This window comes from Apostichopus japonicus, chromosome 19 (genome assembly GCF_037975245.1).
Source record: "Apostichopus japonicus isolate 1M-3 chromosome 19, ASM3797524v1, whole genome shotgun sequence".
Taxonomy (NCBI): Eukaryota; Metazoa; Echinodermata; class Holothuroidea; order Aspidochirotida; family Stichopodidae; genus Apostichopus; species Apostichopus japonicus.
The window spans coordinates 2,490,565-2,518,071 of NC_092579.1; the positions used below are offsets into that span (position 1 = coordinate 2,490,565).

Consider the following 27,507-nt stretch of genomic DNA (forward strand, 5'->3'; position numbering starts at 1 on the left):
ACAGCCAATCGGTCACCAATGTTCTGCTTATACCCTGTCTCAGTTCCACTGTTGTCGTCTTTACAGAGCTATACAGTATATACCCTGGTACCCTGGTTGTCATTAATTTATCAGATATGAATATGCATGATTCATACTACCATCATATTAGTAATAGTATGCATGGATACCAATATAATTCATCACAACCATCGATCACCAATGTTGGAAATTTGGAAATTTCTGAAACATGTGACGAATATGAAACAAAATGTCAAATTTAATGCTTTCCTCTGTTCATGATAATTATGCATTATCAGTCAGACATATACCCATTACAATTAACCTAAATTGTGATAATAAGGTGAAGAACTACCATAAATGTAGCAGATGAATAAATTCAGTTCACTTGATGATGAATTAATGCACCTTTCGCTTCACGGAAATTTCACTTTTCTTCAAAGAATCTTGCTGGCTTTAGTGATCCAGGTAAAATGACCTAATTGCTTCCCTTTTCTGGGGGAAACATGCAGAACCTACTGCATATCAAATGATCTAGCTGTTTGGACTTTTCGCTCAGCAGGTCTAATAGCATTAAATTATGCCTACACAGGTCAAAATGTAAGACTGTTACAAAAGGACTTGATTTTCTTCATGAACATTGTTCCACTAGCCCCTCAATCTGGCCAAGGCTATTGCTCTGTGAAAAAAGAAGTCATTTCCTCGTCAGTCTTATGCTAAAGAGTTCCTCACATATATACTAAATCAGAAATTAGCAGTTGTATCAGAAAACTTAATTTACAACATTTGTCATCATCATCACCATCTTTAAGATTTCTAGTTTTATATTTCATGGTAACCATATCTGTAGCTATGTGATATGGATTCCGTTGGTTTCACTTTAAGACTATAAGATAGAGTATTGTCATAAATCAGAGAGGTTAACCAGGGGATGAGGGGGGAAGATTGATAGATATTTGGAAGAGGATAGGGTAAACAAGACGAACCCGAACATCTTAAGTTCTGAAGAAACCACTCGAAAGGTACTTTGTTAAACCCTCCAACTCTCTTAGATCAAAGGATAGAGTTTCTGTCTTGGGGCTTTGATTTGAACAAAATATTACATATTATCCTCGAACAAGACTTGTTCTTCTACGTCATTGAAATCTGTGGGCGATTTTCCAAAAGACTGGTTCAGGTATTTTCTCTGTTAATTCCCATTTTTCTTTTCCTTTACTTGAAGTATAAATAGATAAATTAAATGTGCATTTGGAAAAAATACTTTTAGAGGTCAAACTTTGGGTAGCTGTTGTGCAGGCTTTGAAATTTTTCTCTTATAAATATCATGATTTTCTGTGTCTGTACACATCTTTGGATTTGCATAGCAATTTGACCATTTTGCTTGGGGGTTTTGCACAGTGGCGTCACCAAGGGGTGGCCTGGGGGGTGCACGTTGCTTCCCAAAAAAAATTGTGTCCCCCAGATGTGATTTGTTGTGTTAAAAATAATACTCAAACATTTCTTTTCTGCCTCAATTAAAAACATAAATATCGGACAGAATATGCCCTAAAATTCTTGAACATAAAGTTACTTCAAGTTGTAAATTATAGCACCAGATTGCATCTAAGGACCTTTAATTAAACAAATATTTCACGAGGGGGAGGGGGAGGGGGACAGCCCCTCCCCTTAGACCCCTCCTCCAGGATGGTATTCACAAGTAAATATTGTGCCCCCCTTATTAAGTGCTCTGTCCGCCCTGTGCCCCCCAAGATTGAGATGTCTGGCGACGCCACTGGTTTTGCGATGGGATACTCGATATTTGTCCCTTTAGATGGTCATTATGTATTCAAAAACACATAACTTACTTTATGTAATCAGTATAAAATCAAGCCCTGTTCTCACATTTGTTTCTCAATGCATATATGGTAAAATACGGACAGTTAAAAGAGAAATCTCGGGAAAATTCTCCAACAGTGGCGTCCACACTTCTTTATGCACCTCAGGTGCTATAACCTATCTTATCCAATAACCTATATCCAGCAGAACTTGAACCTTGTTGCTTACGTACATATGGTTGGGAAGGAGTTTCTTACTTGGCTGTTAATTTGGGATAAGTGTTGAATGGAGTTGCAGGGCATGAGTGTTGTACAGTGAAGGATCGGTCTCAGTACCAAATTTATAACAAAAGAGAAAATTATACTTTCCATCCAAAAATAGAACTAAATCTCCAATTGCCATTATAAATTGTGTGATATTCACATGGAATTTCTGTCAGTGTCAGTTACCACATGCAACTCACTATATATAGCCTAACAGTAACATGCTTAAAAGGTCATCCATTTTCTACTCAGATTGTGTCATATTTCTGAACGCTTTTAATATACCGTGTTTCAAGATCCTCTTCATATATCTTATGCTGTAACATGTAGGTTGGAGGTAACATGTAGGTGGGAGGTAACATGTAGGTGGGAGGTAACATGTAGGTGGGAGGCACTGTAACATGAAGGTGGGCAGGGGGCCAATTAACTTTAGACAACAGTATGGTAGTATGCATGCATGTTGCATGGTACAATTGCATATATAGTGAATGATTACAAGGCAGGATTCTCCTGGCTTTACTAGACCATCGGAATTCGAAGGAGTTAAATTTCCAAGCTGCAAAAGATATCCCTCTGTAGCTTTATCAACGCTATTTTCTCAGCCGTCAGATTCAATTTTGTTAATAAGTTTATGAACTAATTGCTGCATAGAATAGGAATCCTCCATATTAAAAAAAAAAAACTTTTGGAAAAGTACATAGAACCATCTGAAAAAAAATAATAGAAAATATTACCTTAGATACACTAAGTTGTAGGAGACAGTTCATACTCATTACAAAATGAACATTCAGACTGTGATCAGATTACCAGTGTAAACTCAATGTAAATTAGACTCAGGACAGTGCACACTATATCAGGTTATTAGCATTTGTACTTTATTTAGGTATGTACATTAACAAAATGTGACAAGCTGTGTCTTAAGATCTATACAGCTTCAGGGCAGTGCGAAACATGCAGACAAACTCTTCTTGCTGAACAGAGCTTGGCGAATGCGGTAAGATTTCCCTCCAAAGTAACTAGCGGGATTGCATCAAAGATACCTATTGATTTAAAGACGGTGTGTATTGTATTAGACTGATGGTGAAATTTCTCCGAATATGTTCCTTACTTAAGTTTGTCTTCACAAAAGAATCATAAAGGTTAAAAAAGAAAAAGTAAATTACTGCTCACTGATAAAGTTAAAGCCATAGAAATAGACCATATACCAGTAACATCTTTTCGCAAAACTTCAAAGTGGATTCTTTGTAATGTTATTATTATTATATTTGTTTCTGTTTTTCCATTGTGGAAAGAGGAAAAAACTCTCATACACGTGTGTACATTACACATATATTCTACTAAAATTTGAATTCAGGGTCTCCCTTTAAGCCTGAGCTAATTTTCCTCTTGGTTGGATACAGCGGGTTCAGTGCTCATGATTCAACGGTCTCGGTGCTCATGATTAATTCAATAAAGTGGTTTGATACGGCTACAGATCCCGGGCTTTAAGATGTATCCGTTTGGAGCTTCTCTGGGGCTTTTAGGCTGAGACCGGTATTAAGGTCGTCCTCCACGATATTCTTGAGTTGTTCGTCAAAATGCTGTCTTCCCTTACGTAAGGGTTACAGTGGTCATTCGAGATCGTGCAAGATTTGAAAATGTCTTTAAGGATGCAACCCTTTTAGATCAAATTGAGAAAAGACACCTACAGCATTCATGGCATTTTTGAGCCATTGAGTTCATTTTAGACCTATTGAATAGAGCAAGAATAAACAGTGATGTTTATGCATGAATGGATAGTTTATATAGCACTACAGTGCTGCATTCACTGCATATTACAAGTTTCTAATTTGGTGGTTATGAAATATGCAAGACTGTATAAAATACATGTGGCTTATGAGCAATGAGACTCCGGCTTAAATCAAGTTTGCACGAGGTGTTTTTGTCCTATAGGTTGCAAATCCCTTGAAAGATAACTTGGAGATGTTGGTTTACATCAAATGATATTGTTGAAAACTAAATATGTTAAGAAAGGAATGCGAGGTACGAGCGGGCTTTGAAAACCAAAAGAAGCGTGTAGATTAATAGACAACCTCCTTCATAAAGTATTAAATTTGAATAATTTATCAGAAAAATTAAGGTACACTTTACAAGGTACTGTAAGTGCACTTTTAGTATATATAGCTTGTAAATGATTAGGCTTGTGGCCAAGCTTATAAAACCTTGCATATGTTGATTAAAAGGTTAAAATGAGTGATTTTAGTGGTGGGATGGTAGGCGCTGGGGGGGGGGGGGGAGCTTTATGTGCTATATATGTGCTCTATATATTTTTGGTAGGAATGATGCTAAGCATACCTTATACTGTATGTGTCAGGATATTTATGCACATAAAATAGCCCCAGACTTCACAAATTCATACTACAGTATACTAACTAACACATGTCAATGCTCAAAAAAGAAAGTTGCAGCAATTTAAACCATAGTTTTGTTACTGAAGAACACAAAATGGCAAAGATGAAAGAATTTTTTTTTTTTTGTGTGTTGTATTGATTATGAAGAACATTATATTGCTATGGAATACCTAATTTTATCTAATCTACTGCTAAAGTCACAACATGAATGATATGAATGATTGCACAACATGGAGGTGATAGCTAGACCTGTATAGGCAGGGGAAAGTCTGTATACATATCTGTCAATGTGATTCTTGGAGTGATAAATAAATTTTGCAACTTCTTTGTAGTAAAGTCTGTGTCCTTTACATCTCTTAATACTGACCCTCGTTAAGTTCTTAGACTAATTTGTCTAGCAATTCCTTTAATTAGCATCATCTTATTTCCAATTAAACCCTAACGATATGCAGTACACATTCCATGTACGGTAGATCATAATTACAGCTCTTCCGGAGTAAATGACTAAATGTGAATAATCAATCCACTTGACATTTCAAGGGCGAATCATAGTTCTGTAGATCGTAGAAACAAGAAATGAGATTTATGCTGTAATGGATACGGAAAAGTACACAGAATAGTTGAGAATGTTAGGTAAGCATGCCAGCTGTTGAATTTAAACTAAAACTCACAGACCTGTGGGACTTTAAATGGTTATCATCAGTATTAATGAAGTATGTGATATATGCAAAATATGCTAGAAATTACAATGATATGGTCATTGTGGCTAGTACTACCTACCTCAAGAGGTGTTTGACTGCTGCCTTCAAAACGGTTAACCTCGCAGAAAACTTTGTTAGAAATTTTTGTTTTCAAACTCTTTGACTTAGTGAAAATGTGTAAAGTGTGCATTTCACTAAAACCATAACATGAGACGGTCAAAAATAATAGTTAAAGAGGAAAGTCTATTGATATTTGAAAGATTTTATTCCATCTCGTCCAAACTTTGAAGAAAATATGTAACAAAAAGGTAACCCAATAAACTTTTTCATTCAGTTGTAAACATTTCCACGAGCCTCACATTAAATGTCACTCGCAAGCCGCAATTTGAACACCCCCCTCCCACCCCCCTGATACGTAGTATTAACTTATAGCTGTATTGCATTCCATAATAAACACACACATTTATCGATTCCTTAATCGATATTGACGAAAATGATCTCTTTCAATTCTGACAGGTTCCATGCAATCACATCTGTATATATCATGACATAGTTATTGTCCTCAGGCATTAGACCTTCTGGAAAGAATGATCGAATCAATGTTAGTTTGTCAACATGACGCAGACTCGCTGTGTATTAATAGTTTAGAGTCAACCTGTGACATTTGTTCATTAGAGGTGAAACTTAAATTACATGAATGTGGTCTAGAGTATGTTAATACCTCAGCCACTATGATAAAATAAACCAAGGTGTAATTACAGTGTTGGACTGTAAACCTGTCCAAATAACACCAATTGCATGTAAGTATTATCATCTATAATTTTCCTTTGCTTCTGTTAAATTCTGTGTTGGACATGTTTTAATCATGTAGCACTAAACATTAAGCCCGAGCTGACTTGGTTCCCTGGAAGTCTGTACTATTGTGGGGTCTAGAGATGTAATATTATACTGTGTGTATATAAAGAACCAATTAGCATACATTGTCATGTGCACCAGATATTGACTCAAAACAAATGTTACAAATGAAGCTTGCACGAATTATGAAAATAGCATCATTATTGTCTTTGTTAGAAAATGCCAAATATAACCATCTATTTCTGGGTATATACCGTCAGAGACATACCGTACACAATGTACAACAAAGGCGCTTTTATTTGAAGGTGTTACTGTAGCTTGTTCATCTGATGTAAATTATGCGTATAATAACTACTTCAAATAAGGATCTTAATCGAATCAAATATGGGGCGATTGCGTGAAAGCAAGTCCACAAATTGACTGAATGACATTTTGATGCAGTTCAGTTTAATGAATGGATCTTATGGTAATATTGACATTTGTGCCCATACAAACAGATTACATTTCAGAAATATGGGTTGATTGATCAGTTAAAATAGGTCCTTTGCAAAGGAGTTGGGGGGGGGGGGAATTTATTATCTTCATATCTAACAGTTTATTTGTATACATGTATGTACAACACAACAGACAGTTGCCATATATATATATGGCAAGTCAAGTCTATATGAAAATATTTCACACCAAAAAATTGCACTATATAGTAGTTGATATCCATGTAGGTTTGCATGCACGGTCTATAAATGCGGAAATTAACAAATTCTCTCCCAAGGAATTTTAAGATATTACAGTAATTGTCAAGAATCTAGGTTCATCTTCACTAACACTGACACTGTTTTATTTATCATAAATCCAGGTTAATAGACCTTCAACGTCACTGCAGGGTTTATATATATGATATAATTCAGAACGCCATTAGAATTTAGTTCCTAGCTGTTTGTAGAACCGGATTATGAGCTGTATAATTAGGGAGTGATTATCCAAAGAACAAATAAAGTATGCATGTTGTACAGTATTTGCTTTGGGATACATAGACTTAAACATTAATGCACACATTATGTAGTGTTACCTAGTCAGTGTAGCACCTACAGCATTAATGATATAATAATGATTAACGAAGGTATTTTACATAATCAAAGATCTTAATGATCAATGGAGAATATTACTTCTACAGACCTGAAGCTAGCAGATCTAGTGATTATTAGGTAATTCATAAGCTTTCTGTTAATTGTACTCATATCACATACTTTATCAATATATTATTCATGAAAGCTGTGTATGTACAGTGTACTGTATGCAAATCTGGTCACATTGCATACTAGTAGTACACGGAACTATACGGTACAGCATGTGTATGAGTACAAGTAGAATTCTCCTTGGCTTGAGTATAAATGTAAATGAGTACGAGGATCTAAGTTGGGAGTCTGAGTACATAACATACTGCAGTAATATACTGTATATCTGGACTTGATTTCCACAATGTCGCAATGAAGTACAAGTACAAAATTACATAATTCATGGCAAGTACAGCATAGAAGTATGATGCCTTAATACAAGTAGCCAGGCACTATGAGACTTAGTACAAGTCTGCATTTTCTTGTTAAACTTCATGAAAGTAAAAGGTCAAAATGGTTTGTAATATAGATAAGATACTGTTTGCATGTATACGTGAAGTCAATCCAACAGTTAAAGTAAGCCTGGAGCCATTACTCATTGGTCAACCAGAACATTTGTCCATAAGATGCACACATAAAGTGGCCAATCGAGATGAATGGGTCATGTAGCAACACAACAGTTGTAGCAAATTATGTATGAATTCAAAAAGTATTTAGATAAATGCTGCAGAAGTTGTTACAGATGTAGTAGCCTTCAAAAAGGGAAGAAATTGATTTGTGACTGAATTTATAGTAAATATAGCCTGTATTATACATCACATTAACAATGAAAACCTTTTTCCATTTATCACAGTCTACATAAAAAACATGAACTATACATGTCCATGGCTGTGTGGTTTATAACAGATATATATATTTATCACAAATATACATCAACACATTTACAGTGCCTGATAATCACTGGAATTTATTGCTGTTACCTTTAAAATGGAAACTAATTACTTTTGATTGTATTGTCCTGGTTACCTGCATCAGAGCTCATAAACAAAGAAGTTTAATTATGTCTATAAATGGTGTTTCTTACTGATTCAAATTATGTGGATTTTAAGGCTTTAGTCTCTTAATTTGTCAAATTGATGGTTATTCTAAGCCATGAATGTCCCGTGTTAAAGTATATATATACTGCACCAAAGAGATGATTATCTCCATACATGTGTTAAAGTTTCTTGCAAACCATCGTTTGGCATTGATTTTAAAGGAGAATTGAATCAAACTGCAAAAAAAAAGCAAAAACAAAAAGCTGAGAAAAATATGTTCCGTTGGGATATTTCATGGTTTAAAAAGTTGTGTCAGTGGGGCACTGGTGCAACTACTGCAGGAGTTGAAACCAGTTTGTCCTTGAATATTTCTTCTTTTTTTCCATATTTTCAAGGTGAATGTTAAGTGGTTTTAATGAAAATAATGTCAATATTTACTTGGTTGTTGTAAAGAAAAATTTAGATTCAGCATTTAGACAAATCTCCCAATGTAATCAAGGAGAAATGGCAATTTGCAGCTAAAATGAACAACAGCATGAAAGACAAATGGTACAGTAAACTTATGCAAATACACTTTGTTAAGTTTCATGCACTCTTGTCGTGAAAATTATGATATCTTCCAAATGGAAAAAAATTTTCATTTGGCTGTCTGCATTGATCATCACAAGATTCTCTAGCCTAATGTTAACGTTCGACTTTCCTCTCATCTACTTTGACCATTCTCCGATTTAACTTTGAATAAATCATCCAATAATTTATGCACCTACAGAAGTGCTGTGTATTTAATTGCACCTCCTTATTTAATGCCTGTATGATGGACTCCATTATGCCATAGAACTGCTTTAATGTTATAGGTCATGTCAAGATTGGCCTTAAATGTTAGCTTGCTATAAATGTCAGAACTTTTCATAAGTATTACCCTGATGGATCTGCATCTCCAAGTTACTTACTTCCAGACATCAGTTGAGGAGTGTTAGGTTATAGGCAATCAGTGGTTTCAGTAAGGAATTTTAGGTACTTTGAGAGTTTATACTTGGTAGGAAAATGCTTGTTGAAGTTGTGGCATGTGTGACCATTATTTGACTTCCTACCATATTTGGGTTCAATACTAATGACCGTTAATGACTGGACTACTATTAATTATTATCATAAGTCCACTTTATAACATCTGATTTGTAGGAGCTCTCTGCTGCTTGCTATGTTGACCCCCTGTTTGTTTCTGTTGTATATATGTAGACTGTATTTCTGTGCATACAGTACATAGGATATCATAATTGAAGTGATATAATTCCAAATTGATAATTCTACCACCTCAACTTGTATAAAATATGTAATATTAAGAAAACAAATGGAAGTCCAAAGTTCTTAGGACTCTGCATTACCTTTAAAATTTCAAATTTAACATATATCTGTGAACTTTTGTATAAAGGCAATATATATGATAGCATGAATTTGTGACTTGATTGTGTCCTATTTGGCTCTTACACTTATATTGACTGTAACACTGTCATTAAACTCTGTATCACAACTATATCAAATGTGACAATCTGTAGTACTCCTAGTTTCAATTCATGTATTTGTTTTTATCACAAAGTACATAAATGAAACAATTTTAGATTTTAAATTAATATGATGTTGACGTAGATTGCAAAAACCTTTGTAGGCTTGTCTAGTAGGTCACTATGTGTATAACACAGTTAAACTAATACATATGGACAAATATATATAAAGAACAAAAGCAAAACATAACAAAACAATAAAAAACAAAAGACAATGCAAAAGCGGACGGAAATGTGGTAATAGCCAGTAATTTCTCAGGTATGTATTTCTTAAGTTTCTTCTGAAAGATGAAACAGTGCTATAACAATGTTTAACATCCTGCGGCAGTGAGTTCCATGCAGAGAGAATTTGCGCGAATTCTCAAACACTGTTTGGCAGTATTAGTTCTAGAACGTGAAGTGTGAAGGTTATCAGCGGACCTAGTGTTATAATAATTGTAGGTAAAGATATTTGTGAAATTTGCTGGGAGTAGATTATAATGAACAATGCAGTATAAAGCAAATATTGACATGTTTGAGATCAACAAGCTTGAGCAATTATAGAGAAGAAAACAACTTACCAGTTGGTATAATGAATGTAAATAGCATGTGAGATGTGAAGAATTGCTTTCTTTTGTAAAAAGGATTAATTTGTTGATTTGGACATTGTATCCACCAGACCAGATAGTTAAGCAGTATGTCAACTGTGGTAAGATTAATGTAATCTTGATACAAAGTGCAAAGAATACTTTTTTTGGAGGAAGTGGTTTAATCATCTCGTTATTTATCAGAGACAAAACACAAAGGACCGAAATAAAATCGTCATCAAGCATTTTCAAATATAGATAAGATGATAAATTAAAGCAATTAAATATGTTATTACCAACCATCGGAATCCCAGAGGTTTTAAAGATTATTATAGTCAGTCTGTCCCGATGATGCCTTCATCTCTAAATGTCAAGTGAAGATTTGTACTCTCATCTGTTAAAGTAATTGACAAGTGTTTTATCTTTGCATCCATGCAAAAGTTCACAAGATGCCATCGTACAAATACTGTAACAAGAATTAAGCCTAAACATCCAATAAGATTTTCAATTAGATTATAGGTATATCTCTCACTCATAATACTGCTACAGTCGTAAATATAATACCCAAAAGCAAACCTTGGCTGTGCCTCGTGGAAGATCAAATATATTTTGATTGCACCCTTCTTATTGGATTATGCTTCTGCAAGATCGCCAGAAACCAGCTTATTCCAGACATCACTGTGTCCTTCCTTGTAAGCTACCAACTTTAGGGCTCAACTATTTTTGGAAAGGGTTTTATATACTTAACATGTGCATCAAATACATGGTATTATTCTTCCCTTTTAGTACAGCCCCGTGTAGTATAGCATCGCTTTATGTATGTATTTTATATCCTTCTGCAAGCAGGAACTTGCGAAGAAGCCATCACTGGCTTAATATCGAAGCCGGAAGCTGACCAAAGTCAGTCTCTTAGATTTATATTTATCGTCCATGATTATGAATTGTCAATTGTCAACAACTCTGTAACTGGACAACATGTAACATTAATCTCGGAGTGACTCGAACTCGGGAACTTATGATTGAAAGGCACCGGCGTTAACCACTGAGCTAACACTCCTTTATAAAGCTTTATAAAGCATGCATACATTGAATTTGGTACACTCTTTAGGGAAGCGTGACGAATGCTTTAAGGAAAGAATAATGGTACGCAAAACATTAATGTTTTACCTTTTGCATGTGAACATCACACCATTCGTGAAGAAATTATCGGCATATATAAGAATGAGTGATTTATGCATGTAAAAGAAATGTACATAATGTACATTACACTGATTATAATGTCAAACACAAAGTTTTCTAGATTAAAGGTTCATATTAACCTGCTGCCGGGTGCAGCAAAATTAACAGTTTTAACCACAATAGAATTGTTAATGGAGATATATATATATATAGTAGTATATACCATTGTGTATGAATGTTATATGGTTTGGTTAAGCAAAGTAAAGACTTACTTTATAACACAATGTACAGTAATATAAGTACTTCTGCAGGGCCGGTATACATGCCTTTATATACAGCAGCCATAACGTCATTGTATGGCAATGAAAAGAACATACAGAGCATGAAATTCTGTTATTTACAACAATCATATAATTCAATACCAGTACTAAAAAATTACAGTTAATTTTAATTCTTTTGAGAGATCAAAGTAAGAGATATATACAGCAGGCCCATGTAAATTGCATACAGAATAGCAGACAAAAGGCAGCCCACTCACCATGTGATCAAGCTAGGTTCAGTAAGTCAGGGCTGCAACTATGTATACTTCTGGAAGGGGGGGTGGGGTTTTATGAATCCAGCCCCTACACCAGTACGTGGCTCCAGTACATAACTAAAAGACAAACCTAGTGTATGTGCATACGTATTGGGTATCGTCGGTGCAACCTAGAGTCGAAAATTCTTCAACAATGGTTTCAAAGTTTCAAAATTTGATACTATTTTGAGATCTGTGCACTCTACATTTTACCACAACTTTTCAGAGAGAAGGAGCCACCCTTCCCCTGTACAATATTGACAACCTTATCCCCTCCCCCTTTCCACCCCAGCACATACCAAATCGGTGGATGTGCCCCTGGTTGAAATTCATTTTACAGGTCTGGAATGTGTTGAGTTGGAACTTTCTTTGATGTTTCTTAATGGCAAGCCATGTGTACAGTCATATTCACACATTAATGTATTCCCCTCCCCTCCATCCGCCCTCCATCCGCATCCATCCCTCCCCCCCCCCGGTTATAAAGAGATTTGCGTATTTACAGCTATCTACTGTAGTTATTGACAGTGTTCAATACTATCCAGATATTAAACTTTGTCTACAAGCTTCCACACAAAGTTATCACTGTGTGTAATTAATTAAGGTCCTTTGTTTCCAAATTTTTACAAACCTCTGAAGTTAATGCATTGTGTGGATCATACCTGATCCATAGGTGAGAGTTCCTGCATTTCTTTGAAGAAAATAACAGACTATATTTTCAGGCACCTTAGTACCTTACATTTCATTAGCAACTGTCAATATAATATTTAAGCAAAATGAGGTCTTAGGTTACTTTGTAAAGATATGTTACTTACCCTATTTCCCTACCTACATTATTCCTGAACTCATTCCATTCCATTGTATAGGTTTATGTTTTTTATCTCTAACCTACCTTTTCACTAATTTTACCAAGTTTACTCATTCTCTGTGCTTTTCGCTTTAGGTTAACAAAGCATCCCTTAGTTCACATTTATCATAAATATGCTGACGATATATAAATGCACAAACGGTGACACCTTCAAAACATCTTGTTCACCTCAATAATTCTTTCTCGGCCAAGTTTTCTTAATGTTCAACTGCCTCCTCTACGCTGATTTTGAAGAGAGAACCGGGGAGTCTCAGGGGAACGAAAGCAGTCTCCTCTCTAGCTTGCTTTTTTAAGGTCGTTAACAGCGTCTTTAGTTTGACGTCCCAAAATTCTGAAGTTAAGAAAGAAGAAAAGCATCTTTCATCCAGTCAAAAATTATGGCAGATGAGGCTCTTGTCCCTTGCGGATTTGTCGAACGGAAAGAACCATCGCCGAGCACGCTTTCGCTGTCAATTGCATATGCAAAATAAACTGTTCATTTACAAGGCAAGAAATGAATGTCAAGTTAAGACAGGCTTGGGGTCAAATGACAAAAAATTTGTAGAAAATTGCAGTCAATTTGTTATTAAAGTGGGGAGCACATCTCAGTCACTACATAACAAAAATGATGATAGGAAAAAATATTTAAGGAAGAAAGAGAGGATTTGGGACAAAATTGGATGCAGAGGAGATTAAATTTATCACATATTGACAGCAGTTTGTTGAATCTTGTGTCAAAAGCTGCCCCAGAGAAAAAGAATATCGCAGCTCTAAAGAAACCCAAGGTAGAAGATTATTAAGTATTCTGGTTGTGTGCTTCTGGCTGTTACAAAGAAAGGAGTTCTGGATTGACAAGGTGCAGTTCTTTGATAAACATCATTAGCTCTGCATGTACACATACATCATTAGTTATGTATCTACACTGACATCATTAGCTATGCATCTACACTGACATCATTAGCTATGCATCCACACTGACATCATTAGCTATGCATGTACACTGACATCATTAGTTATGTATCTACACTGACATCATTAGCTATGCATCTACACTGACATTAGCTATGCATCTACAAAGACATCATTAGCTATGCATCTACACTGACATCATTAGCTATGCATCTACACTGACATCATTAGTTATGTATCTACACAGACATCATTAGCTATGCATCTACATTGACATCATTAGCTATGCATCTACACTGACATCATTAGCTCTGCATCTACACTGACATCATTAGTTATGTATCTACACAGACATCATTAGCTATGCATGTACACATACATCATTAGTTATGTATCTACACTGACATCATTAGCTATGCATCTACACTGACATCATTAGCTATGCATCCACACTGACATCATTAGCTATGCATGTACACTGACATCATTAGTTATGTATCTACACTGACATCATTAGCTATGCATCCACACTGACATCATTAGCTATGCATCTACACAGACATCATTAGCTATGCGCACATATACACTGACATCATTAGCTATGCATCTACACAGACATCATTAGCTATGCATCTACATTGACATCATTAGCTATGCATCTACAACGACATCATTAGCTATGCGCACATATACACTGACATCATTAGCTATGCATCTACACAGACATCATTAGCTATGCATCTACATTGACATCATTAGCTATGCATCTACAGCGACATCATTAGCTATGCATCTACACTGACATCATTAGCTATGCCTCTACACCGACATAGCTAATCTGCTGCATATCTAGCTATAATCATATTTACCAGATAGTATGCATGTCTTAACTAGTACGCATTCCAGAATGTCATGAATTGTAAAGTTACAACATTATTACATTTCTAATCCCAGCACGACGCCATTTGTCAATCTTTAGCTTCCATGAACCGTAGGTCCCATTGGGTTTTAAACAACCAGAAAACAAGAAAATTTAACAATTACCTTTCCAGGAACTTACAGTCAAAGTGTTCGGGGGTGGCACCGCTGAGTGTGTGTGCGATCTTTGAACACTTACTATGAAAGAAGATATATACTGTAGGTGCAGCACATATCTCAATCAGAGTAGACATCATCACAAACAGCTCTAGTAGGACGGAATTATATACCTATCCCCATCCCCATCCCCTCCCCCCACCCCCAATGAAAATAGTATCGAAAATAACAGATTTATTGGTAGGCCATGATCCTCCTTTTCAGTTTCTATAGTAGATACATGCCGAGACTGTGACTGTGCAATACTTAGTCTGTACTCTGTATTGCAATCTGGGCATACACTATTGAGTATTTTCTTTGCAAAATTAACATAAACGACTCTAACGTAATTTCCCTTTTTAGTGACCTTTTTTTGTTTAGTGGGGATATTTTGAGATATAATTGCCTCACATGTCTTTTCGTTTCGCTCAAAACTTGTTCCATAAATTGGCATATCCGCCTAATCCCATGGTAATAAAAAACATCGGTTCAGACTATATATATATGCAAATACAGCTAGGCTAGGCTTTCTGTACACTTATTTGGAGTATCAAGTATTGTAGACTAATTAATGCACAAATTCTATGCGATTGGAATAATTCTTATAACTAATATAAGTAAATTTTATCCTCTGCATGAAGCCAAGTTATAATTTTGGGAGAAAGCAACTATCATTCAAGAATTAAATTATATTTCTTTGAGTTAATTCCCAATGTTTACCCATGATGCCTTCCTTCAATTTATGTTTTCAATATTCTTTTCCATATTGTGAGGAAATTTTAATTTATTTCAATATGTCATAAATTAGAAAAAGTCCTCCATCTACAATGCATATATATATAGCATTATGCAGTTTTTCAAAGAATTCTCCATACAACTGGCTCTCACTCACCTTCAAGAGTAGAAGAGAATCTCACCTTAGGACTTTAGGTTTTTATTGTAGATTTTTTCATTCAACGTGACGTCGTTGCCAATAAACCAACTCATTCCAGGTGTCGACTCCTGTCAAGTAGGACGACAGATACGGTTGCTATTACTAATAAGATTAAATTCAAAGACTCTCGCGCCCACGGCAACGATCTTGCGAGAAACGCTTTACCGCAGCACTCGCGAATGTGCAAAAAAGTCATGAAAATGTTTGTGGTGAATGCAATTTTGCTTTTCGCCTTTTGTGTTTGTGTGTTGGTGTATCAAATCAATCGTGTCATAGTCCTGTACTACGGTACTAAGTGTGATATTTCTGACGTCTTAAACGGATATAAAAATGGAGTCTCGGAGTTTGGTTATTTTCGAGCAATGTCTCTCCTCTCTTGATTGATTGCCACACACAAGAATGAGTAAAAAGCACTATAAGCTGTATTCATTATATATATGAAGTGTGTGCACATATTATTGAATGTGGTTTTGTGTGGACCATTTTATCAAGTAAAGTAGTAGTGAATTAAACCTATAAATAGTCTTACAATGAAGTATTGATTTGTTACTTACTGTGTGTTGTGATGTAGTAACATTGTATTGACATTGTTTGGACATGCCTCTACATATATACTTTTCACGGTAAAGTCAAACCGGCTGACAACATTTTGACATTTAAAAGAAACCAAACACTCCCCCTCCATCTCTCCCCTCCCCTCCACTCCCCCTCCCCTCCCTCTCCCATGGTACAAGTTCATGGTATATGATGATGTTGTTAATGTTTTGTTTTTATAATGGATGGTTAAATCTTTATGGTGCATTTTGGTGTGTGCTAAACAAGACAACTTAGGCTGTTTCCTCTGATTGCATTAAGACAATGTGTATTGGTGTATTTATGGTGCACGTGCATGCAAGGTATAGTCATTGTGCCTGTGATGTTTTGTTATCATAGTGTGTTTTCTAATTGCGAGAGTGAGTGGTGTATTAATGGTGTATGACTTAGATAGTTGTGTGTTGTTTAGCAATGGAGCATCTAGGCTATATGCAACTGGTTAAGTTAGCATCATATGGATAGTGTATGCAGTGTGTTAAATGATCTGTGTTGTATACCAATGGAATATCGGACATGCATATATATATATTTGCATGTATTGATATGTGAATGCTGTGTGTAAAGACCGAGCTCTTTGTGTTTTTGTCCATGCATGGTGTGTGCTTGGTATTTGAGACAATTACCATGTTTTGAACATACATACATACATTCAAAATCTATTGGTGTATCGATGGTGTAAATATCATAGCATATGTTTCCATAATCTCAGTCTGATCACTTACAAAACTGAAATCAATATATATTGATCTATATGAAAAAAGCATACTTCAGAATCCCAAACTATTAAGAACTGTCTGGTCTATGTACACTCTAATTCCTCTGTGTGCTTTATGTATTGTGAGAGATACATTATTTGAATAAATTAAAGAAGAAAATGTGGTCCAAATCAAATGATATCAACTTGTTCATGATGCCTATTTCCCTTCATAGCAGTTCATGCGTGCCAACAGATTTCTGTATCTATAGTATAATGGGAGAAAGAGGACAATGGTGTATGTATGACTGCAGTTAACAATACACTTGCATCCACGTTTTCATAATACTATAAAACATAAAAATATTTGTCAATTGGGGGGGGGGGGGGAATTGTTACCAATTTTATCACTTTCATTGATATTGAACTTCACATGTAAGCTGATGTTGTTGATGATGTTTTTTAATGATCTAATATTGTTCATTGAACTGTTGGTATCAATTCATACTTAATTCATACTTCTCAAATTTCACAATGATATCAATTAATATAACAGCTGTTGGGCACAAGTTCTAACCTGGTTTAAAGCATTTCCAAGAATTTTGAACTCTTAGTGTCTTCTTAAAATGGTTGCCTCTTTTTAAGTCTTTGGTTAAGTTTGTTAATACCAAGCGATACAGCGGACAACGATTCGATGCTCCTTCGTTAACGTGTGTTAATTACACCCTACCCTTTGTTGTTATGCAGAGTTTTGCCTGTAGCTATGCAAAATAAAGATTTAAATAATTATTTCCAAAATGGTTTTCATGCATTTATACCAGTCTCAGCTGTCGCTGGAAACTTGTAAAGAACAGTTAAAGCTGATCTTAACCCCGACCTTGGAAATAATAACCAGTAGTGAATCCAGGGTTTTAGAATCGCTACAAGTACTGTAAGTGCATTCACCTATTACCAACTATCTAGAGTTACTATATTTTTCATGCATATAGTAAAAATATAGATATTATGTATTATCCTTCACGCTGTTTATTCTTCTATATTCCATGCAATTTTTGGTCATAATATCTTGTATTTATAAAGCTAACAAATATTGCAGAATTATGGCTGAAGAAACAACTAGGACTTCTGTACATTGTGAGACACAAATTATAATAATAACCTTTGTGTAATTATTTTGTAATCTATTCTTTTTGCAGGTTTATAACTATAGTCTGTGTTTGTGTGGTGTGGTTATTATGACTACTTTTATCAGGTATCAATAGAGGTATATATATGTAAAATTTATACATGTGTGAAATATTTGTGATATCAGAGATCTGATCAATGTGTGGTAGCTATAAATGGGTCTACTATGCATTGGGAATAATTTATCCAACTGGTATTACATCGCAAAATGTAATGAAAAAAATGGACTGTAAGGTGCCATACAAATCCAAAGATATACATTAGCTTCTTTTTCCCCGTTTTTTACGCAAGAGCGTAAGTATCTTTTATAAGAAACAATATTCAACACCCGCAAAACTGCTACACAATTATTTGAAGGCTTAATTAAATATTCCCAGATCTCTAGATGATATAGTTCAAAATGTTATTGTTTTCTGAATGTCTAGATCTCAAGCGTACTGTATATCTCAGGCTTCTGATCTAACCCACGTCAATGTCGAGAACCTTGGTAAAATGCCGATAGGGATCGGCTAGGTGTCATGCCTGTTTAGATTGAATCATAGATTTCAAGCCTAAATGTTCAAAGCATGTACTGTCTACGTAGGTCTTTGTTTACCTAGGTTAGGCACACATTGACTCAAACAGTGGTCTTTGAAATTCTTATAAAGGTTTTTTTGTTTTGCTTTCATCTTTGTAAGCTTTTGTAAGTCTTGGTGCTGTTAGACATTTCTTTAACTTTGCCAGGATTTTTGTGACTCTCAAAAACCTGGAGATAGAATAGTTTGTAAACTTAACCTTTTCCATTTGAAGTAATTATGTTTCTTCATTAGCGCATTCTTTTGATTTCCCAAGTGTACCAATCTTACAAAAGTTATTAATGATTCAACTTCCTCGCTTTTATAAAATTTGTCTATTTTCTTCTCTTTTTGCTCTCTCTCTCTCTCTTTGCCTAGGATTTCTTTCTGATATTTCTTCAAACAGAATATTCTCATTTAAATTTTTACTGTTCTAGTAAATATATTACCGCAGTTTTTCTCTCTTCTTTCTGTCTCTGTTTCTTTCTTTCATTCTTTCATTGTTGGTTTCCAACTATGAGTCCAGAGTGTTTAGTTATTCCCTGGTGGAATTGTGTGGCAAAATATTTTGTGAAAATCAGTAATATGAGAATACCAAAACTTGCATATTATTTAATTGGATTCTTAATAATAAAAAAAAAAAACATGTTGAATTGATTCTAATTAACCACTTAAGTTAATTAAAGTGATATATATTGTTTCCTGCAAAAATTTGATGGACTAAATAATAAACTTTAAGCTGGTTATGATTTGTCTATATATACAGAATATAACTTTGAGGAATTAAAAACTAGAAAAACCAATTTCCATCGGACTACTAACTTTATAAAGTTTTTACTTTATAAACTTTATAAAGTTTGCAATTTATAAAGATTGCTACTGATAATCTACCTCTGTCTTGCATATATGTGTTTCTGATTACCATTGTTAAAGCAAATTATTTATTGTTAAATGGCCAGGTGGTAGTGAGGGTCCTCCACCCCCTCCCATACAATAGTATTTGTTATAATATTATTGGCTGTACATGAACATTACTAGCCAGTGGTATGTGTGAAGTTGGTGCAAGTATAGCCTGAAGGTACATTACATATTCGACCCACCCCCCCACCCCCGCCCTCATGATCACCGAACAGGGAGTTCAAATTTGAAGCCATTTGGCGTACAATAATGCTATTAATACCGACTATACTACTATTGAGTCAAACTATGCGCATAGAAAAAAAAAATTGTGCATAAAAACAACAAAGTCCAACAACGCTGGTCCCAGGTAAAACTCAACCTTCGTTTCCTTTGCAAATTACTTTACAAAAGTCTGGAGTCTGATCCTACCTGTATTATTTAATCACTGCATGGTTTTGAGTCAAAGGGTTGGTCCACATCAGTCCCATTATAATGTAAACAGGGCTAATGACTAGTTATTCTAGTCTATGCACTAAAGCAAGGATAATATCAGCTCTGTAAGACAAGTAGTTCACTAATTTTCTGTATGATCCACCCCTCTCCCCCTCCCCTGGTCTTCACTCTGTCTCTGATACCCTCATATCTAGTAGCGATGAAGTATTTCGTCTCCCTCCGTGCATTTATCTTTAATCTGCAAAGACAGCTCTGCCCGGCAGTGAAGGTGAGATGATATTTACTACACGTGAATAACACGTCGTCGGTTCAGCTGTATATTTATCATAAATCCACGTACAGCTTACACCTTCCTCGACTTTAAAGTATACAAACGTGTTAAACTTTATTTTTGGGTAGCTTCCTGACGACATTAATGATACTGGAAAGCTCTTTCAAAATTCAAACATAGCGATTATCAAAACTCATTCAAAGTATTTTAAAAGTTAAACCAAAAAAAGGGAGCCTTGAATTTGGCATGCCTAGTAACAAAATCTGATTTTATGGTGTATTTACACATCTTGCTACTGGGAAAGGGAAAAGGTTACAATTTTATTGAAAGATTAGAGGGGGCCGGTACAGTAAAAGAGGGTGCTTCTCTGTCCTGTGGTTCTGCTCTATCGTGTGGAGCTATGCGTAAATTTTTACTGCAGGGCGAAAGAAACTCTTTTAAGGTAATATTCCATACTGAAATAGTAAAATTGATATGCTAATGAGTGAATTCAACCAGTTAATTATGCGTAATCGATATGTTTCCCATCTTGACATCTTGTTTGAATGACTTGGAAAACTACCAAAATTTATTCACTTTGGGAAATCTTAGAGGGTAGTGCAATAATCTGTGATGTTACGTGAGGATAACACAAACACATTGTTTTTACTGTTATACCCCCTTATCAAAGTGATGTATGAGTATTATATAGGAATCATGAATGCCAAATTAGCACGAATATTAAATATTGAAAGCATTAAGCATGCAATTAATCCTATTTCATATTGAAAACCTGTAGCTATTGAGTTTATTGCGATGTTGGCATAAGCTTTGACACCTTTATTAAAATTGTTTCCTTTGCATGGCAGCCTGTTGGCTAAGATCAAGTATCAAATTTCCTTTCCGCATATTATTGCAAAGTGCACTCTCGTGTAGGACTCGGGGGGTCGCAATGCAATCACTTTCCCATAATGCTGATGAAGTGTGCTTCTCGTTCCAAGGTTCTGCCTTGGGGAAGGGGAGGGAGGGGTGGGGTGGGGGACTTTTGCAATGAATGTGAGAAGGAAAATTTGTATGATTTGAAATGAATAATAGTCACAACATACACTGGACTGTCACAAGAAATGCTAGATTACCTTTCAGCTTATATACCATTAATGTTACTTCACTGTGCCAAACCTTGCCTGAAAAACTAGATTTGAGGCCTCAAAAATTCAAAGATTTTACAATGAAAAAGAAATATTTTATACTTAATGTGATGCTGATAATGGGACATGAAATAAACCATAAGTATTTAAGTCATTTGGAGTGGGCTGAACTACATAGATCTCCTGGATAGGTTGTGTAGTGTTTTAATGAAAGGGATATTCCACTGGCAGGCATTATGACGCTTATATGGAAAAGAACAATATTCCATACTGGTAGCTTGAAAATATCAGTCAAGTTTAGGGTGAACGACACTTGTGCTAGAGTTTCCTGCCTTTAACAGTGGTTAAATGTCAAAATATGAAAAATCTTGTGTGCAGTATAATATTAAACCTACATAAAACTTAGGTAAGTTTGAAGAAAAATATATTAAAAAAAACATGAAATTTTCTTAGGAATCACTATAAAGTCAATTATCATTCTTTTTGTTTTCTTTCTTGACAGAGTGCCTAGAGATTACGAAACGCTTCCTGATCATTTTTACTTCTCCGACATTGAGAGACACAATGCTGAAATTGCCGCTTTCCATTTAGACAGGTACGTCAGTCAAATTATTCGGTTTATCTTCGCCTCTTTGTGATTGGGCCCAGCATTTATAATTGCCTGGACTAAAAAATATGTATTTTAGATCCTCCTGCAAGCAGGAATTCGCGAAGAAGCCATCATTGGCTTATCAAAGCCGCAAGCTGACCGAAGTCAGTCTCTTAGATTCATATTTAACGTCCATGATTATGAATTGTCAATTGTAAACAACTCTGTAACTGGGGAAGATCCTGCTAGGATCGAAACAGGCCAACTTACTTTTACACAAACTCTGTAACTGGACGACATACATTAATCTTGGAGTGACTTGAACATAGGGACCTTATGATTGGCAGGCACCGGCGTTAACCACTCCTAATATGAACAATATATCTTTGTGTCTTTATTTTTGGTAACCGAGACAACCGTATTGTCCATTCTCATCCTGAAGCTGATCATGAAACACTGGTACAGATGTTTGGTTATAAGATAACATTGTCCTCTAAAAAAAACCTTTTTCTCTGTCCGTTTGTTCACATTTGACCGATAATCCTTCAGTCGATGAGTATTTTGTAGTATCGTCATTTAATTTATTTGAATTTTCTCAACACATGAAGGAAAGGGGGAAAAAAATCCAAACTCATGGCAGATAAAACCCTATTTAGTTTGACAATTTCTTGTTTATTTGTTTGGTTTTTGTTATCAGTGGACTGCTCCCTGAGGTACTCTAGTATTTATTTCCCAGCTCAATTTGTTATTATTCCCCATTTTCTGATTCTCCCAGACGTGATGTGAATTAATTTAAAGACTGACGTATTTAGCCCTCTCTATAACTCACTACACTTCACCATTGTCAAATCACGAATGACAACTGCCCCGTTGTTTACGTGATAGAATGTGATAACAGTTTGGACTGCCCAAGTAATTGGTTTTACGAGAATTTGCAAAATGCTAGAAGAGGCATGAATGGAGTGGCATGGCGACTGAATCTCACAAAGCCATCCTGAAGAGCTCTTAGGAAATTCTCTCATCAGGCTTTTAAGTTTATATGACGTAAACATTGTCGCTGATGAGGCAATCTGTATATCCACGCATACAGGGCCTGGACCTCGTCCTAGACGAGAAAATTAATTTGAGCTACGGCACTTCCTCGTAGGATTTTATTATAGTTAGGAGGTAAAGTTGGTTATTTGTTCTTGGAGTCGAGAGAAGGACTTAACATTTACTTTGAAGTATCACTCGCACTTCAAGTGATTTGAAATGAGTACAGAGGCCATCGTACAGCTATGAGAGAAGAACATCAATTATTCGTAGTTTTTATAGTTGAATAATAAAGTTTACTTGAAATTGTTTTTTGAGTAGCTGCTTAATTGTTTATAAAAAAGTGTTGTGCCCATTGATAAATTGAAGTGCACCACACCTGTAACAACCATGAAATGTTCATTAAAAAAAAATTCAAACTGTAGATTTGACAGATCTCTAGTTTTAAAATGAGTAGCATAGTGGAAGTACTTGATAGAACCATTCTAGCTGCTGCCCATAATTCCCAGAATAGATTGTTGAAAATTAGATGCCATAAATGTTTCTTTGAAAAAAATAATAAAAGATAGATTTGAATAAAGCTGATACAGGAGAACAAACTATGGCAACCAGTGTTGGATATGAAGTTTCATTTACAGCCTCTTTCTAATATTGTATTATTGTTTGATCATATTTTTGTATTCACATATTTTAATAGTGTCTTGTTTGTTTTCACAAATTTCAATTTTAATTCTGTACCACAATTCAAACCCTTAAGGAAAAATTAAGAAATTATAAAATACAAAAGTCATATTTATTGTGGTACCTACTGACCCAAACAAAAAAACATGAAAGAATTTGTTGATCGTTTACGAAACATCCAAAGCAGCATTGTTGCTTGTTTTTTCCTGATGTGTTTATTTTTTTTATAACACACATCTGCAGCCACTGATTCACCATAACAAATACCTGTGAAATTGTTTCAAGGTTGCCTCCGCCGAGTCTGACATACGTAAATTGTAAAATCAATTTAAATTATTTTGCCTCAAACTTCATTTGACACAAATTTCATTTGGGCTTGTTACTCCATGCTTCAATCAGACTTGCTTTTACCCTTGGTGCAAGATATCTGACCATGAACACCTAATTGAACATCAGGTATTTACAAAGGTAGCAGCTGCTCTTTCAACTTGATAATATTAATTTTTTCGTTTTAATTTTCTAGCGGCAAGGCAATATATTTATGATTGGGTTTTTTCGCTCAATATTTTTTCCTTTTTTTTTTTTTTTTTTTCTTGTTCTGGTGAAGAGTCCAGCATGGCCTACAGAGTCTTTACTTGTGCTCTCTGGGCAAAACCTTGACAAAAATTTGAAGGTGGTATAGTTATAGGCCAAGACTCTCATGAATGACTAAAGTGGATCATAAATATTCAGTAGCTAAAGCTATTCTAATATGAAGGGGAAAAATAAAAGTTGACGAGAATATTTATTCATTTCTGAATTTCTCTCTAATTTAATAATTCAGTTTGTGAATAATGTTTGCTTGTTCTGCTCTCTGTCATCCAGTTAGGTGCTAAATAAAATTAAAAAAATTTAAAAATATATAAATGAAAAATATATATATATATATATATTTATATATAGTCAAATTGTTATTTCTATTCTCCTTTACCTATGATCTCTTAAATAACAAATGTCAGCTTAGGGTGATAGTTTTGTGAGGCGAGTTACTCTCCAAACAACTTTATTGCTCTGACGTTTACTGAAGTAAGTTGTCAAAATATTGACATTTTACAACAACAATTTCAACCTCTTCAATGTTGGTTAAGTTTCTTGATGCTAATTTGGGTGGTTTTGATTATGTTAATTGTGGGAGGGTCAACAAGGACAGCTATTTTCTGTCCAGGTTCTTTAATTCGTTAAGCAAGCACCGTGAAGTGTTGACAGTTGACCGAAGTGTTGACAGTTGACCTCTGGGATATTTGTTGGTTTTAGCACTCTGCATCTAATTGCTTGCAAATTATGAAAGTTTGCTTAGAGGGACACAAAGATTCTACTGTCAACACACTTAGTAATAGTTATAATGATTATGAGAAAACTGACAAGGCTCGATTATGTCAAATTACTCTGGAATAGTAGTTGCAAACATTTTCAGAATGGCTAATTCAAAAGAAAGGGTGTGTTGACCTGAAGTGGGTCAGTAGGGGTGCAATGCTAAAATGTTATCAAATTTACAGGCTGGTTAGATTTCTATGAAATGTAATTTCATAGTTATTGAAAGTTATTCAACAAAATCGATCGGGTTGTTAAACACTTTTTATCTTTTCTTTTCTTTCTCGACAGAATTTTAGATTTTAGGAGGGTTCCTCCAGTGGCCGGACGGTGGTTTAATTTATCTTCTGATGTTTACATACGAGCAGATGAATCATTACGAAAAACATTCTTTAGGTCTCCAGGTTGGTGCCATATAAGAGGAGAGCAAATTTATGTTGATGCATGGTGTTTACAATGGTGTTAGCAATGGTGTTTACATTTGTGTTAGCAATGGTGTCATATAGTGCACAGATTTGAGATGTGGGGAGGGGACTCATGGCTTAACAGCAGTTCTCATGACATCATTAGAGGCACTCATGTCATCAATGGCACCCATGACATCATTAGAGACACCCATGACATCATCAGGGGCACTAATGACATCATCAGTGGCACTATGACACCACCAGTGGCACTATGACATCATCAGTGGCACTAATAACATCATCAGTGGCACTATGACATAAGTGGGACTATGACATCATCAGTGCACTGTGACAAACATTGGTATCACAAAACTTAGATTCATCTCAATATCCATCAGATGCAAAATCTCAACAAGAGTGGTATTAATAAGACCAGCGATGATGGAATATGTTCAATATCATTAACACGATTTCTTTTTTTGGCAGATCAAGTCAAACTTTCTATTCATAATTATAATTGGGTTACCTGAAATAGAAAGTAACAATGAAAACTGGGTTTTGAAGACATTTTCTGATATCATATTTCTGCAGTACTACCTAGTATTTGGATTTATAGTTAGAATACCCTACAACTCTGCTCAGTGGCGACGGAGAACTAGTTTGTCGCAAATTTCACGGAAAGACGAAATCAACTCGGTACACCCATATTTCTAATAAAGAGAGAATTTAACTTGTAATTTGACATCAAAAAGCACTTAGGACTAGAGGTAAAAATTTGGATGATCTTAAGGCATAAATTGAACTTTATGATTCAGTTTGATTCCCAGCACACTTATCTGCTCTATTTGTTCCACACTGTCAAGAAACTAAGTTCAAATCTTCTGCTTGAGCGATCATGTGAAAAGTAGTTAGCATCAAACTTCAAAGGTATTCGAGAAACCATGCTCTTATGAACACACCAGGCCATCGGAAAGTCGGCCGGTCACGTAGGTAAAATGAGATTGAGGAAACGGATGTCACACTATTCTGGTCAACTGTTGGAGGAATAAGTTAAGAAATTGCAAACTTTGAAATGTAACTTTCATCAGTGTTCAATTTAGTGTTGCGCAATGATTATGAAACAATGAGGGTAACATCACGTCAATACAGGGAGTACTTGTGAGAGCGTCCTACTTTCTATGCTCAAATACTGCCCTCTTTGCCCTTCATCTGCCAAACTGTAAAATAAATTAATGTGATTCCATAAAATTACCATAGAGGTTTCCTTGGACAGGTGTGTATATACCTTGGTGCCTATACTTGGTGCGTATCTGAAGTGGACCTAGTTTTGTGTTATACAATTGCATTATCAAACTGTCCTACTTGTCTGTAAACCTATTCCATTCCCGAACCCTAAAGACTGTATTTCTCTCCTAGGACACATTCAATTAGTAGAGTAGAATAATGTATTAAAGTCAAACCACTACATTCTGTCTGCAGCATTCTAGCTTGTTTTTCTTTTAAATTTCTCCCCCTACTCTCCGTAAATTTTTTCTCTGAAAATAACAAATTGAATGGATTCCCTCACGTCTGTTCCGTCCCGAAGAATTAGGGATTATGCTGGCAGTTTGAATGTTGTCATGGAGATTCCGTTGATGGACCAAATACATCTGTAAGGTGTATCTGACACAAGGGAAATTCAGCAGATTTTATGGCATTGAAAGAAAGCAAAGGTAAAAAGTAAAATATAAATTGGCGGCTAGCAGAGATAGAATAGTAAAAACCAAATACTGGGCTAAGTCATTAGTAAATAGAGGGCGTGAAGCAGGAGATCAAAAGCGGTTTGATCGTTATGAAAGTGTGACTGGTGTCCAACCAC

General features: G+C 35.3%; 1 protein-coding gene across 2 annotated transcripts in view; it reads left to right on the forward strand.

The window, feature by feature from the left end:
* The window catches only part of LOC139959843 (extracellular serine/threonine protein kinase FAM20C-like), a 103,545-nt gene that overhangs the window by 51,137 nt on the left and 24,901 nt on the right, over positions 1-27,507 (forward strand). For both annotated transcript variants that reach the window (XM_071957722.1, XM_071957723.1), the window contains exons 4-5: positions 22,093-22,185; positions 25,534-25,646. In XM_071957722.1, coding sequence (XP_071813823.1) covers positions 22,093-22,185; positions 25,534-25,646 — 206 coding nt within the window. The remainder of the gene's footprint in view (positions 1-22,092; positions 22,186-25,533; positions 25,647-27,507) is intronic.